We start from the raw sequence: 14148 nt of genomic DNA on the forward strand, positions 1-14148 counted from the left end.
CATTCATATATGTTTTCCATACCTTGTACAAAGTTATGTTAAGAGAAAAAAAATCAATAAATATTTGTGGCCAGTTTATTTGATCACATGACTAAATGAATAGATGTACTATATTATAATGCTGGACTCTGCAATTTTCTTATTAAAATTAGTTGTGCGTTAATTCTAATTTTCCCTATAGGTACCTCTTATTTTTAAAATTCTTTACTTTATATCAGAATTTGTTTATATTTTGCTTTTGGATCTATGTCATACCTGGATATAGCAGAATAGGAATTTAGTGTTATATGGTATAACATCTATTTGATCATCTATGTAAGGCAAGAAAATACTGGAAGTTTTCATCCTACCACTGGTTTCTTCTAATCACTCACTAAAATACTTGATCAAATAGCAGTGATAACTTACAATAACTGCAAACAAAAAAAATACAGATTAAGAAATGAAATTAGATGTTTGTGGGTCAAAAGTATGTGATGATGTCATTTTTTTCAAAAATCAAAGCAACACCTATCTTAGGTTTGGTTGAATTAACAATATTTATTTGTTAAAAATTATATTAATGCCACAGGATTTCCTAAATATATGTACTACTAATGCATGGTATGCAAGACATTATAGCTGACTTTTACACAAGTTGTTCTCAAATACATACAGTTAGTAACTAAAGATAGGTTAGTTGTGTGAGTATATAAAAAAATTCCAAATTGCACAAAATTATAAAAAAAAAAGAAAAAAGATGGGATCACTGGCATGGGCTTTTCAAATAACTCAAATACCCTTGTGACATTTTATTTATTAATGCAATTATTTGTTTATTTACATTTACTGACCTACAATTTTACTAGGTACTCTATATATGCTATTAATTTAATTTTTTTTAATGTTTATTTATTTTTGAGAGAGACAGAGACAGAATGTGAGTGGGTTAGGGGCAGAGAGAGAGGGAGACATAGAATCTGAAGCAGGCTCCAGGCTCTGAACTGTCAGCAAAGATCCCGACCTGGGACTTGAACTCACAAACTGTGAGATCATGACCTGAGCCAAAGTCGGATGCTCAACCAACTGAGCCACCCAGGCGCCCCATATGCTATTAATTTTAATCTATCCATTAATATAAACCAAATGGTATTATTAACTTCATTTAAAGATGCAGAATCTGAGGCCCAGAAAGGGCAACTAATTTATCCAGACATTTAATTATAAAGAGGAAAAGCAGAGTTGATGCCCCAGTTGTATCTGAATGCAAAACCTGTACTCTTTCCTCTTACTCTTCGGATACTCCCCAAGGCCACTCCTCAAGTGTAAATGTTCTTAAAGTGTAAACTGTAACGAACAGTGTTCCTTTCATCCTGTAAGGAGCAGGATCAATCATGCTTAGGAATGCAGGCTCTGTAGCTGCCACGCTTGGGGGTAAGGCCAGGCTGTGCAGTTCACTAGCCATGTGAACATGAGAACTTACACAAACTATTCACTCAGTACGCTCTGTTTTCTCTGTAAAATGGAGCCAGTGATAAACAGAACCCACCATAAAGAGTGTTAAGAGGATTAAATAAAATAACATTTAAAGTACTTAAGACAGTCTTAGCACACAGTAAGTTAAAGTCTCAATTAAAAACATGAGCATATGATCATTAGTTGGTGATAAAATATTAAGATTATAGCAGAGTGTTTAGTTATTTACAAAAGCAATAATGAAGTGTTGAGGATAGAAAAATACATATCACATAATTTAATTATTTATGAAACGTTTTGGTAATTTTCACCGCGTAAGCCTGGACTTATATAAGTACTTGGAAGCACTGCCATCAAAAGAAAGATACACATGTACATTTATATAGTACATGGTTGTGTATTTGTACATACTAGCTCATCTGTAATGAAGGCTTAAAAAGAGTTACAAAGAAATGAAGATATAGAAATGTCAGTTCACAGTTTTTTTAAATATATTCACAGGTATCATCATCTCTTGCCTTTATTACTTTATAGGTAGAATTCTTAAAGTAAAGCTATAGAATTATCTAGATTATTATATGTAATTAAAAAAAAACCTGGATGACCATGATATTTAGAAACATCCCTTTATCGTCAAAGATTTTAGCTTTCATTTTTAATAAAACTCTCTGAAACCATCCAAGTCCTAATACTTTCTGGCATAATAGTTTGGGGATGTTGCATTATAAGAGATCCCTTGGTAACTATCTTAATTTCCAGAAATAGTATCAGTGATGAAAATGAATTTGAGTGCCATTTCTGAAATTTAATCATGTCACATTTAAACACCCAGCAGAGAACTGTATATGGCTATTGTGGGCCACATAATCCAATCAATGAAAATAATCCTGGTTATTTTTAGATTAGTTAACTAAAGTGCTTTCACTTTCCATTGTGCTCACTTTAGTATAAACATCCCATTGTGTTAAATGTACACAGTAAAGCATATCTGTTCTTATAAGAATACGTTTCTCTTGCCCGTTCATGATCATTTCCTTCCAAGCTGTGTAAGAAAATGGCTGAACATTTGAGCTTGTATCATTAGGAACAATAAGGGGATATAAATTAGGACTTTATAATTAGAAGAATTGCCTGTCATACTGTAATAAATAGTATGAGCATATCTAAATGATTTTCACATATCATTCAAATGCAACTTCAATTAAAATTAAAGATAATCAAAATTAAATTCCCTGTAATAAATGAAAAATAAAACTAAAAACAACTGAGATCTGCCAAATTAAGTAATAAATTGAACAGTATCCAGAAACCTAAGCTGAAATATTTAAATCAAAAGTATTATTGCCTTAGCCTACCTATAAATATAATTTGCAAATAATTATTGGAAAAATTTTAGGCAGATTTTTGTCCAGTATTAAAACTTTTGTTATCAGTATTTGAAATACTAAACTAATTGAAAATGTTTAATAGGTGATTGATTTGCATAATAATTATTACTACATATTTGGGCATCATGTCATCATAGATAGGATTAGATATAAACATTACTTTTACATAAAAACACCTAGTAGCCATATTAATTAAAGACATAATTATAGTAAAGAATTCATATAGATTTTAAATAATGTTTATTAAAGTAGTGTCTTAAACATTTTGGTTTAACTGTTTAACTGAAAATTTAAAAATATATTTTGGTTTTAAAAATGTAGTATATCACTAATATTCAAAATATTTCAGTGAATTCCACTAGCAAAGGTAGTCTTAATAAATTTCCTAATATTGAAGGGTGAGTAAAACTGAAGGAAAGGCAGAGTAAGGTTAAGATCTGAGAAAAGCAAATCTTTTTGATGATAAGTACACAGACACTGAGATCAGTCTGTCAACACCATTTAAATAATTATATCCAAAATTACCACTTTTACATTTTCAAGCATTACTACTGGTAGCAGTTAGATCACAGCACTAATAAATGTTTACTGATATTAGAAATGGATAAGAAATAAATAAGTAATCTAAGATAAAATTATCAAGATGTCTGCAAGCAGAATGGTCTAAATAGAGGAACAGAGTGCCTGTTTACTTGTCTTATTTAAAATCCATTTGCATAATCCTACTGCAAAATAGAGTTATAAAAGATTTTATCAAATCAAAGGAAAATAATTCAACTTGTAGTATCATTTACTGAATACCAATTAATATACCAAATTATATTTCATTACTAAACTGGCAAAAACAGCTTTAGAATACTGCTCCAAAAATGAGAAGTAGACAAAAAAATAACTTGGTAGTTATGGTAGTTGAGGGCAATGAAAAATCAGATACTATTCCTATACTTAAAGAACTCAGAATGCAAGGTTCATTCATTCATTCAGCAAATGTCTACTGAGCGCTTACTGTTTGCTAGTACTCTTTGGCAACTGTGATTATAACAGAACAATTTCCTCCTCGTGGAGGATATGTTCCACTGGAAGAATTTTCAATAAACAATATATAAAAGTACAAATATGATATGTTAATGATCAATGCTAAGGAGAAAAACTGTAAGAGGGAAAGGGGTGGGTGTGTTTTGGTGTGTTGAGATAGGGAGGTAGAGAGACTGAGAAAAGCCTCACTGAGAGGATGCCTTTATGCCAAGACCCAAAGGAAGTATGGGGTATTCATAACATCATAACAGAATATTACAGAAAAGGGGAGATAGGAAAGGAAATGCTGTGGGGCAGGGATGTGCCGGGTGTGTGCCTGGAACAGCTAGGAGGCCAGTGGGGCTGGAAGAGCACATGAAAAAGTGAGAGTCCCATGAGATGTGGTCATAGAGGTGAGCAAATAGGGCAGAGATACAGGCAGGGCCTATTGACCTCAGGAAACAGGGAGACCGTAATTTTTTCTCTGTGTGAGATGAGAAGTTGGTGGAAGATTTTGAGCTGCTAGGTGATGCACGTTGACTTTTGCTTTAACAGGCTACCTCTGGCAGTGGAGTTAAGAACAGACAATGTTAAGAAGCACATGCAGAAGGAAGGAAGGACATCTTCCTAGCAAAATGGTCTAGTGGGAACCTTTTAAAATCTTTGAAAAATTATTTTTCTGTCACCTCCCTTGCCTTACAATTCTCTTCCCATAAGTAACAACAAATTCCTCCTGGAAGGAGGGAGAGAGAAAGAGACAGAGACTGTGTGTGCGGGCGTTTCCTGGGATGCTCAGCATGGATTCAGATTCACCTCTTTCCCTTCTACTTTTTCTTTTCCATACTCTTTCTAAAGTCTGTCAGCTAGCTTCTGCTCCTCTTTACCATTTCATCTGTTTCCATCTCATGTTTCCATTTATTTATATTTCCATTTGTGAAATGAGAGGGGGTAGAGAAATGGGGTGAGAGGAAGAAGCAGCAGAATGCATGGTAAGTCCAGGTTTTTGTTCCCTTATGTAATGCTCTCTCATTAAACAGTCCTTTAAACATAATTATTATTTTCAGATCACAAAGGTATCATAAGCCTTATAAATTCAAAATATACTGAAGAATAAAGACGAAGACACGACTCAACTATAATATGATAAATATCAAGTTACTTATTTCCTTTGTGGGGAAGTTCTGTGCATGGTTTTGATGGATTTTTTTCCTTCTGTTGTGTTTAATTTTAGTGACTTGAAAGACATCACAAACTAAGGATAAGAAATATTTTCCTTTCATGTTTATTGTAAATATATCCCCAGTTTATTATTTGTGTTTATAGTTTACTATTTCTGTACAGATTTTTTTAGTCATTTCTGTTCTTCTGCAATATCTTCCATTATTTATTATTTGGGAGGGTATTGAGAATGATTTCATCTTAAAATATAGCAGAACTTAATTAATCCATCAGTAGATATAAGAAAGTAGTGGAAGGAGTGAAGTAATATGAGTGCAGATACTCAAGAAGAGAGTGAAGGGGGTTTGGATTTGAATATAAGCATGCCAGCATTTCAATACTGTGTCCTCTGTCCCACCCAGCAGTTAGTCTCCATCATTCCCCCTTTCCTCTTCCTCCTGAAATATCTGCAGAAACAAATGGCTTCTCTGCCATAACTGTAGGCATAAGCCGACCCAATGGTACCCCTGAGGTACATGACAGAAGGCTCATAAGAAAGTTTATAAATCTTATTCCAGAGTGGAAGTTGGGAACATTGATCATAATCTCTGTACTGTCAATTCCCAAGATCCTAACCTCGATCATCTTAGGGCTGGCACTGCCTGGAACCTGCAGGTGTTTCTGTGTGCCCTGTAGTGAGTGAATACAGTACGTTCTCAATGTGTAGTACTACATCATCTTTGGGGAAGAATGCACCTTTTTACTCTGGATTTTCTAAAAATTCTAAGAAGCCACACTAAAAAGCAGAGCCATATTCCTATAAACCTAAACAGTAGGGAGATTAACAATCTTTCTTTTTATTCTAAACGCTTGCAAAATAATACAATAAAAACAAATACACCAATAAGAAAATATTTTATTTATTTTTTATGTTTACTTATTTATTTTGAGAGAGAGTGTGTGTGTGTGAGAGGGGGAGGGGCAGAGAGAGAGGGAGAGGAAGAATCCCAAGCAGGCTCTATGCTGTCAGTGCAGAGCCCGATGTGGGGCTCAAATTCATGAGCTGTGAGAGCATGACCTGAACTGAAATCAAGAGTCAGACACTTAACAGACAGCCATCCAGGCACCCCAATAAGAACATGTTTTAGAGTGTATCCTAAGTGACTCTTTTTTATCTTTTTTGTTAGGGCACAGAGATGAATAGAGGAAATGTAGAATGTCAGAGCATATGATGGGTTAGAAAATCACTACTGCATTTGTGTTCAAAGAGAAGCCTGAGTTTAAATATAAAGATTATATAGGGGCACATGGGTGGCTCATTCATTTGAGCATCTGACTTTGGTTTAGGCCATGATCTCGGAGCTCGTGAGTTCGAGCTCTGCATTGGGCTTTGTGCTGACAGCTTAGAGCCTGAAGTCTTTGGATTCTATGTTTCTCTCTCTGCCCTCCCCACCATGCCCCACTTGAGCTCTGTCTCTCTGTCTCTCCCTCAAAAATAAATAAACATTAAAAAATTTTAAAAATACTATATAGATATAAAACTAAATCAAAGAAAACAAAGAATTTTATTAAACATAATAGCAAACACTGATTGGAAGACACTAGATAACAAACTGGTGGCAATTAAGTTCAAAGTCTATTTCAAAATGTCTTTCCATCATCAATCAAGTTTCTTTCTTTTCAAGGGTATTTTTAGATGTGTTGACCTCAGTAAAATCTATGATGGAGGGATAAAATAGGCTTTAGTCATCTAGTTCAAAATAGGCTTTAGTCATCAGTTACAACATCTAGTTCACATCCAGGTCTCCCAGTTTCAATCTATAGGCAACAGACTGTCCAATTGCTCCTTGACTAGCACAGGAGGGCAAGGGCATACACACACACACACACACACACACACACACACACACACACACAACTTCAAGACCTAGGGCTTTTCTCCCAGGGTGCCTGCAAATTCAGTTATCACTTCTTCTTCAGGTCAGTCAGAAAGCTGGTGCATGACTACCTCAGAGAGACACTCATTGCTGGGCATTGTTCCCATGACATGTCCCCTATATGGTTCTCCTTTTAGGAAAATGGAAGGTCCCATCTCCCTATTTGCTCCCCTGGCCAGGCCTTCTATGTGTCAGAGGAGGTCTTATTCTGCCTGGACATGTTCTTAGCCAGGCATTGTTTTAAGCTCTCCCAATGTTCTAGTACTGTCTGGAAGGTGCTTCATTACAGCACCAACTCTCTGTTTTTGCTGCATGAAAATCAAATAGGCATTGACATTAGCTTTTTGTTCTTCGTCAAAGTAGTGAAGTGTTCATTTACAGATACATGGTGGTGGGGGGGGCGCTTTTTAGTACAACTTCCAGCGCTGATTTGGCAGCCACCTGTAAGTCTCATGAACCAAAAGAAAAAAGGATACAGGAGCTGAATCTGGCCAGGCCAAGGACCAATTGAATCTGAATTAAATTAACTTACAGAGTGGTCAGTTAAATGCTTTATAGAAGGTAGCTAGATTAGTTGACTGGGTGGCCACTACTCTATTTAGTTGTATGACCAACCTGCTTGCTCAGGCTGTCCTTTCCTTCCACTCTTTGATGGCTGAAGGTTCCTGTGTTGATTCACAATTACCATCTTCCCCAATTATTTTTAAGCTTAGAAAAATTTTGCCCAAATGTATTTCTTTTATATTCAGAATTTCATCATTTAATCAACTTTTTCAGGACAAGGATTATGAGTATTCATAGATCATCATTTTGTTTATATACATAACTCAAATAAGTTCTTCAATAATTCTCCCTGTTTTATTTTATAAAGTATCCTTGTCAAAGAGAAGAGAGGAAAAATGACATGTAAAATTGCTACTCTAACTAAAAAGGAAGGAGTGTATGAGTGTGTGTGTGTGGGGGGGTGGGTGTATGTGTGCGTATGTTCATGTGTAAGAGAGATGGAAGGTGTAGTGTGTTTTCATGTTTATTTCTTTCAACTCTGTCTGAAGAGATATCTTGATTTAGAGGAAAAGACACTGAACTAGGAATCCCAAGCCAAAATTCTACATTCCTTCTAGTCCTGTTTTCGTCACTATCTGCGAGAGCCTGGGCAGACCACATCCCTATGTGTCTCAGTTTCTGCCTCTGAATTCTCATCCCCATCTGCCTTCTGATTTGTATAATGTGATACTCTAATAGTATAATATACATCAAAGCAGTAACACTATGGAGTTTCTGTAAGGGTCCAACAATGATTAAATGATATCATTATTGTTCTCATTAGCAGGTATTTGTGTCTGATTCTGGTTTAATCACAATGACTATTATCTTGTTACCACCTTTTCCTAGTTTTTGTTTCTTTGGCGTAAAAAGGGCCACTTTGTGCTTCTTTGTAAGCACTTCAAGAAAATCACTGCCCTATCATTTGATCCATCATCACAAGACCCTACTTTCTTAGGCTTCCAAAAAGGCAAATAACCAGTATGTAAAATTCTTACTAATGTGTATGCCAGCTCAACACAAATCCTCCTTTTATTTGTGATAGAGGCTATCAGGTTAGAGCACCCCAAATTTACTGTCTGAAGTAAATTTACTGTCTGAAGTGACCACTCTGGTGGAAATTCAAGTCATACACATACTCAAAAGCCAAAATGGGATTCATAAAAGAGATGCACTTGGATCTCTGCAGAACTGTTGCCTTCCTTTCGGACCACAAAGTGTCAAGTTCTATGCCTAGCATGCACTGAGACCGATTTACATTAACATTAACAATAACAAATACAAAATGTGCCATTTCAATAAGTTAGGAACTCTGGAAGCAAATGATACTGATTTTGACCCCGATTCCATAATAAATGGAGGCTATGCAAACAACAAGGAAAATGTATACATATATGCATACTTACTGTATTGACAATTTCTTCCCATGAATTCACCTGGGCACTCACAGGAATAGTTAGCAACAAGGTCTGTACATATTCCACCATTTTTGCATGGCTCTGCTTCACATTCATTTATGTCTGAGGAAAAGAGAAAGAATAGAGAAAATGAGAATTATTGGTGGAAAAAAACCGGTTAATTATTGGAAGGATTTAGGCCTTTCAGATAAAACAAAATCTAAGTAATGTTATTACTTTTGTGTGTTTGTGAGTGTGTGTCTATGTGTTGAGTCAATAATAGAAACAGTGCTCAAAATCAACAACTGATTAATAATCAAGTTCAAATGAAATTGATAATCCCAACGAAAGACCAACAGAACCAGACCATTCTCCAATCCTCAAAATAAATATGAATAGTTTGGGGAAATATTCAGTGTATCCTTAGAATTAAATCAAGCAAATTAACCCTGATAGAGAGATGAATTGGTATCACTTACAAGATCTAGAAACCTTCCCTGCAGCAACAACTGCCAATTAACACTGTCTCATTTCATCTTAATTCATTAAAATTCTAACTGACAGAGATGTTTTAGTTTCTAAATAGTTCGCCTTTGATGAATGCGATGAGAAGCAAATTAGAGTTAATAGCTAAAGCTCGTTACATTAAGCAAAGTATAATAAATGTAAATGATGATCTCTTCCTAATCTCATTCAGGGGTTTCTAAAATTAGGATGACTAAAGGGACTTATACCTTTGATATACCATTATTATACCTGATGCAAAATCATGAAATATAAAACATTCAGCAAATTATACTAATTTCCATGCTAATTTTGGACAACAGATACAACGAATATGATTTTAAATGAAACAAGAAATAATGACTAATTCAGTCAAATATCTATCAGTGATAACTTACACATCATTCCCTCTAAGCACGGCACCAGGCTAGGTTCTGTGGGAATTGGAAAGTAGTTGGAGAACACACAACCACTCCCCATTGCTTTCTCTTTCTATCATCTACTCCTGATGAACTCCTTCTCTGCCCTTGTTCCCACAGCTCCTTACAGACCTGAATGGGGTTGCCTAGGAATTGTCTATTTATGTGCCTTTCACCCTCTCACCTAGTCAAACTGCCAGCTCTACAGATGTAGACCCTGTCCTGCACTGTTTGTTGTATCTCTGTGAATGCCACACATTATCTGGGAGACCACTGGTACCCCCAAAATGTTTCTTGATAAAATTTCTAACAAAGGATTAGAAATAGTGGCCCAGGGGCGCCTGGGTGGCGCAGTCGGTTAAGCGTCCGACTTCAGCCAAGTCACGATCTCGCGGTCCGTGGGTTCGAGCCCCGCGTCGGGCTCTGGGCTGATGGCTCAGAGCCTGGAGCCTGTTTCCGATTCTGTGTCTCCCTCTCTCTCTGCCCCTCCCCCGTTCATGCTCTGTCTCTCTCCCAAAAATAAATAAACGTTGAAAAAAAAAATTTAAAAAAGAAATAGTGGCCCAGACAATTCAAGCAAATTGTTTCAGATGTGTAATGTATCTTTTGATACACTACAATGTACCAAAATGTATTTATTTTTAGGATCTGGGTTTCTACAGTGCTTAAAGCAATATGATCATAAATTACCCTCTCAAGACTGAACAAGAACAACATACCAGAAAACCTCTATTTTGCCTTTTCTTTTTAACTTCTTTTTTCTAAACAATGTCTCCTCTTAGTATCAGTGTTGGTTATCCTCTCATTTTAAGTTTACTGTAAAGTTAGGCCTAAAATTCCTTAGGCAGGTGATGACTTTCTCTGAAAAAGACATCCTTTTTGGTTTCTGGTTAACTGTCAAAGTTTGAGAGTAGAGACAATTCTTAACTGTGTTCAAAGAATCTAGATAATATGAGTAGTTTATGACATCAAATAATAGGATAAAATCAGAATCTGATAATCTTTAAAAATAGTTGTGTGCCATAAAATATAACAACCTCCCTAATATTTGAAAATAAACTCTCCAGAGGAGGAAAGGAAGGAAGGAGAGAAGAGGGGGAGGGAGGAGGGGAAGAAAGGAGGAAGGGAGGAAAGACAGGAAGGGAGAAAGCAGGGAGGAGAGGAAGGGGGGAGGTTGCCATTTATTCCTTATCTGATGGAATATTTAGCTTTTTTATAGTCTCACTGAAAATTTCACATAGTCTTGATTTATATTGGACTAACATGAAAAACATTTTCATTACATTTTGAAAGAAGCACAGAAATCACTGTGCTATTTATTTTATTGTTAGCTCAATGTAAGGCAAATGCAGCATCTGGCTACTTGGGAACATGCCTACTATGTCTCTCCTTGCATCATATTGACTACATTTTTTTAAGGATGAGAATATGTCAATGGCTAATAAGAAATTAAATCTTCATGTTGGAGAATGAATTGCCTTATTTTATAAAGTCAGATATAACAAGTTATTCTTTTATTTACTTACAGGGAAGAAACTGAGTATTGATGTCTGAAGACCACATAAGGGAAATATAATTTGATCTTGAAGGAAAGGTTTAACTAAGATTAAAGACAGAAAGGGGATGGTAATGTATTTCCAAAAAGGAAACCAGAATGAGTCACAACTTTGAAGAGAAACGTTCATGGTATGATGGTGTATTCAGGAACATGAGTAGCCAGCCTGTCTGGAGCATAGAGTGCAAAGGCGGGTGCTGGGGCCCTAAATCTGAAGATGTAGACAGGGGACAGATTATGATGAACTGTGAGTGCCAGTAGAGAGAAATGGCCTTCATCTTTTGGCACTAAAGACTTGGAGCTGGGTGGGAGGGTATCCTCTGTACCCTTGTACTTCAGATAGACCTAGTGAAGCCAAATTTGGGATGGAATTCAGAAATGAATGAAGGCAAGCAGAGTAGAGAGACCCACACAGGATTTCATGCTAATAGGTACAACCTCTATTTTAATTCTCAGGTAAGAGGCACTAAGAATCTTGTCATTTTAATGTTGGACTATCCATCATGAGTAAAATCAAACCCATCTCTTGCTGCTTTAAGATGTTAATAGAAGAAAGTTTTCATAGTCAATGACGTTGAGAACTACGAAGAATCATTTTATATGCCTGTAAGGATATGCAGGCACTATTGTTCTTGGTTTCCTTACTTCTTCCAAGTATTTAAACAATAAAAAATACTTAATACATGTGAAAGGTGAATCGAATGGAGACACATCAACGTTTGAACCTTCTAGCTATTTGATCATCAGGCCAGATTTACAACCATCAACAAAGAAAATTATAATTTAGAATATTGGACTCTGAAATAAACAATAGTTACACTTTTATCCAGAGGTTAACATTACGCGGAATAAACTGGAACTGCATTTGCTGAAGTGAAAAACCATACACAGTTTTAAAAAAATTTTTTTTAATGTTTATTTATTTTTGAGAGAGAGAGAGACAGAGTGCAAGCAGGGGAGAAGCAGAGAGAGAGGGAGACACAGAATCTGAAGCAGGCTCCAGGCTCTGAGCCATCAGCACAGAGCCTGATGTGGGGCTGGAGACCACAAATCATGGGATCATGACCTAAGTGAAGTTGGATGCTTAACTGAGTGAGAAACCTAGGCACCCCTCTCCATACCCAATTTTTGATACAGAGTGACCTTTTATTATTGGTCCATTTTTTAATTTTTAAGCCAAAAAACTACCTTAAATCTATTATTTGTAAAAATACAAATGTTACATTAAAGGGGTTATGTACTTTAATACAGTAGGCAAAAAAGTAAGACCTTTGTGTATAGGTACATATCTAATATCATGGAGACTCAGATAACATATGCAAATTACATGGAAGCATTTATATATTAGTATAATGCAGGAGTTCTTTTAGCGGTGAAGGCTATTTGCTCTGTGATTAACACTGCAAGCAATCTAAACGGAAACAGACCTCAATTTGAATAAATCATGTTTAATTAAAGACTAGATATAAATGTTCACAGAATATAATGTAATGAAATGAAAATTAAACATCTTTGTAATAAATCACATACATTTCTCTTTGTCATAGATCAAGACATTATCATTTCCAGAAAAAAAAAATCCTCATCTATTCCAAATGTAGTGAAATATACTACACTCTTTTATAACTAAGAAAAATTTGACATAGCAGTCCCATACAAAATAGGAATTTCCATATTTGGCCATATTTATAGTTCATTTATAATATTAATAGCTATCATTTTCTGAGGTTTTTATTTCTATGACTGCTTCATGGGAACTGTTTTAAAAAAATAGCCTCATTCAGAATTGGATTTTATAATAAGACACCCAGTTGAGTTCTGATCCCTCATCCTGAAAGCCTAAAACTGCTGCCTACCATCTCCTCTGGCTGAGGACAATAAGAGCTGAACATGGATTTCCAGACGTAAACTCATGATGCTATTGTGTGTACGTGCTGGAATTAAAAAGCAAGGTAAAGGAAGAAAGGAGAAGAAGACATGAGGGAATAGATAATTGGTCACAATAGGAAGCATTTCTTTGAACAAAAAGAAGTACTCTAGAAGGATTCCCAGGCCCTTTGCTCTAATTACACAAATTCATTCCTAAGATACACCTAACTGACTCTATCATCATTATGTTGCACTTAGCCCGTTTTCATGCAGGCATGTAAAGGTGTGTTGGTAGACAAGCCACTTTGGCTTAGGTTTTTGCTAATAGAAAAAATGCCAACCTATACACACTTTGGAGATTTCACTGTGAGAATCTTCTTCCAGTAACTGACAAATGCGTATATTCGTAAGATCAGTCTGAGTACTCATGACCTTATACACATCTGCATCCTGAGAAGTGTTCAGTTACTAGCCTTTTTCTCTGGATGTTTTTCAGACCCATCATTGTGCAAACTATAGTCCCAAAACCCATGATATTGACTTTGGAGTGGTAGGTAGGTTGTCAAAGAATTTTTGAGAATCAAGATTTTATTTGTTAGTTCATTTATTTGAGACTTCAAAAAAACAATGGCTTCTCTGAGCATAATTTCTTGTCACAGAAACCATGTTGCTTCTTTTCAGGTAATTATATTTAAATATTCAGTAATTCCATTCTTCGTAATAGACTCAACCAGCTGGCCAAAAATGAAATGGAGATTTCTGGAGTCTAGTTCCCTTGAGCTTCCTCTGGAGACTTTTAAAATTACTTGATTAACCAACTAATTAATTAATTAGTTCCAAATTTTCTCACATTTTTAATACATAGATTAAGAGAGATAACAGGTAGCAGTCCAGGGCCATCAGTGTTCC

General features: G+C 35.7%; 1 protein-coding gene across 2 annotated transcripts in view; it reads right to left on the reverse strand.

The window, feature by feature from the left end:
* The window catches only part of EDIL3 (EGF like repeats and discoidin domains 3), a 418330-nt gene that overhangs the window by 168713 nt on the left and 235469 nt on the right, over positions 1–14148 (reverse strand). For both annotated transcript variants that reach the window (XM_047071243.1, XM_047071314.1), the window contains one exon: positions 8902–9015. In XM_047071243.1, coding sequence (XP_046927199.1) covers positions 8902–9015 — 114 coding nt within the window. The remainder of the gene's footprint in view (positions 1–8901; positions 9016–14148) is intronic.

The sequence above is a fragment of the Lynx rufus genome, unplaced genomic scaffold (genome assembly GCF_022079265.1).
Source record: "Lynx rufus isolate CCGP_SWC_20201006 ecotype Redwood Valley unplaced genomic scaffold, mLynRuf1.p SCAF_1, whole genome shotgun sequence".
NCBI classification, from domain to species: Eukaryota; Metazoa; Chordata; class Mammalia; order Carnivora; family Felidae; genus Lynx; species Lynx rufus.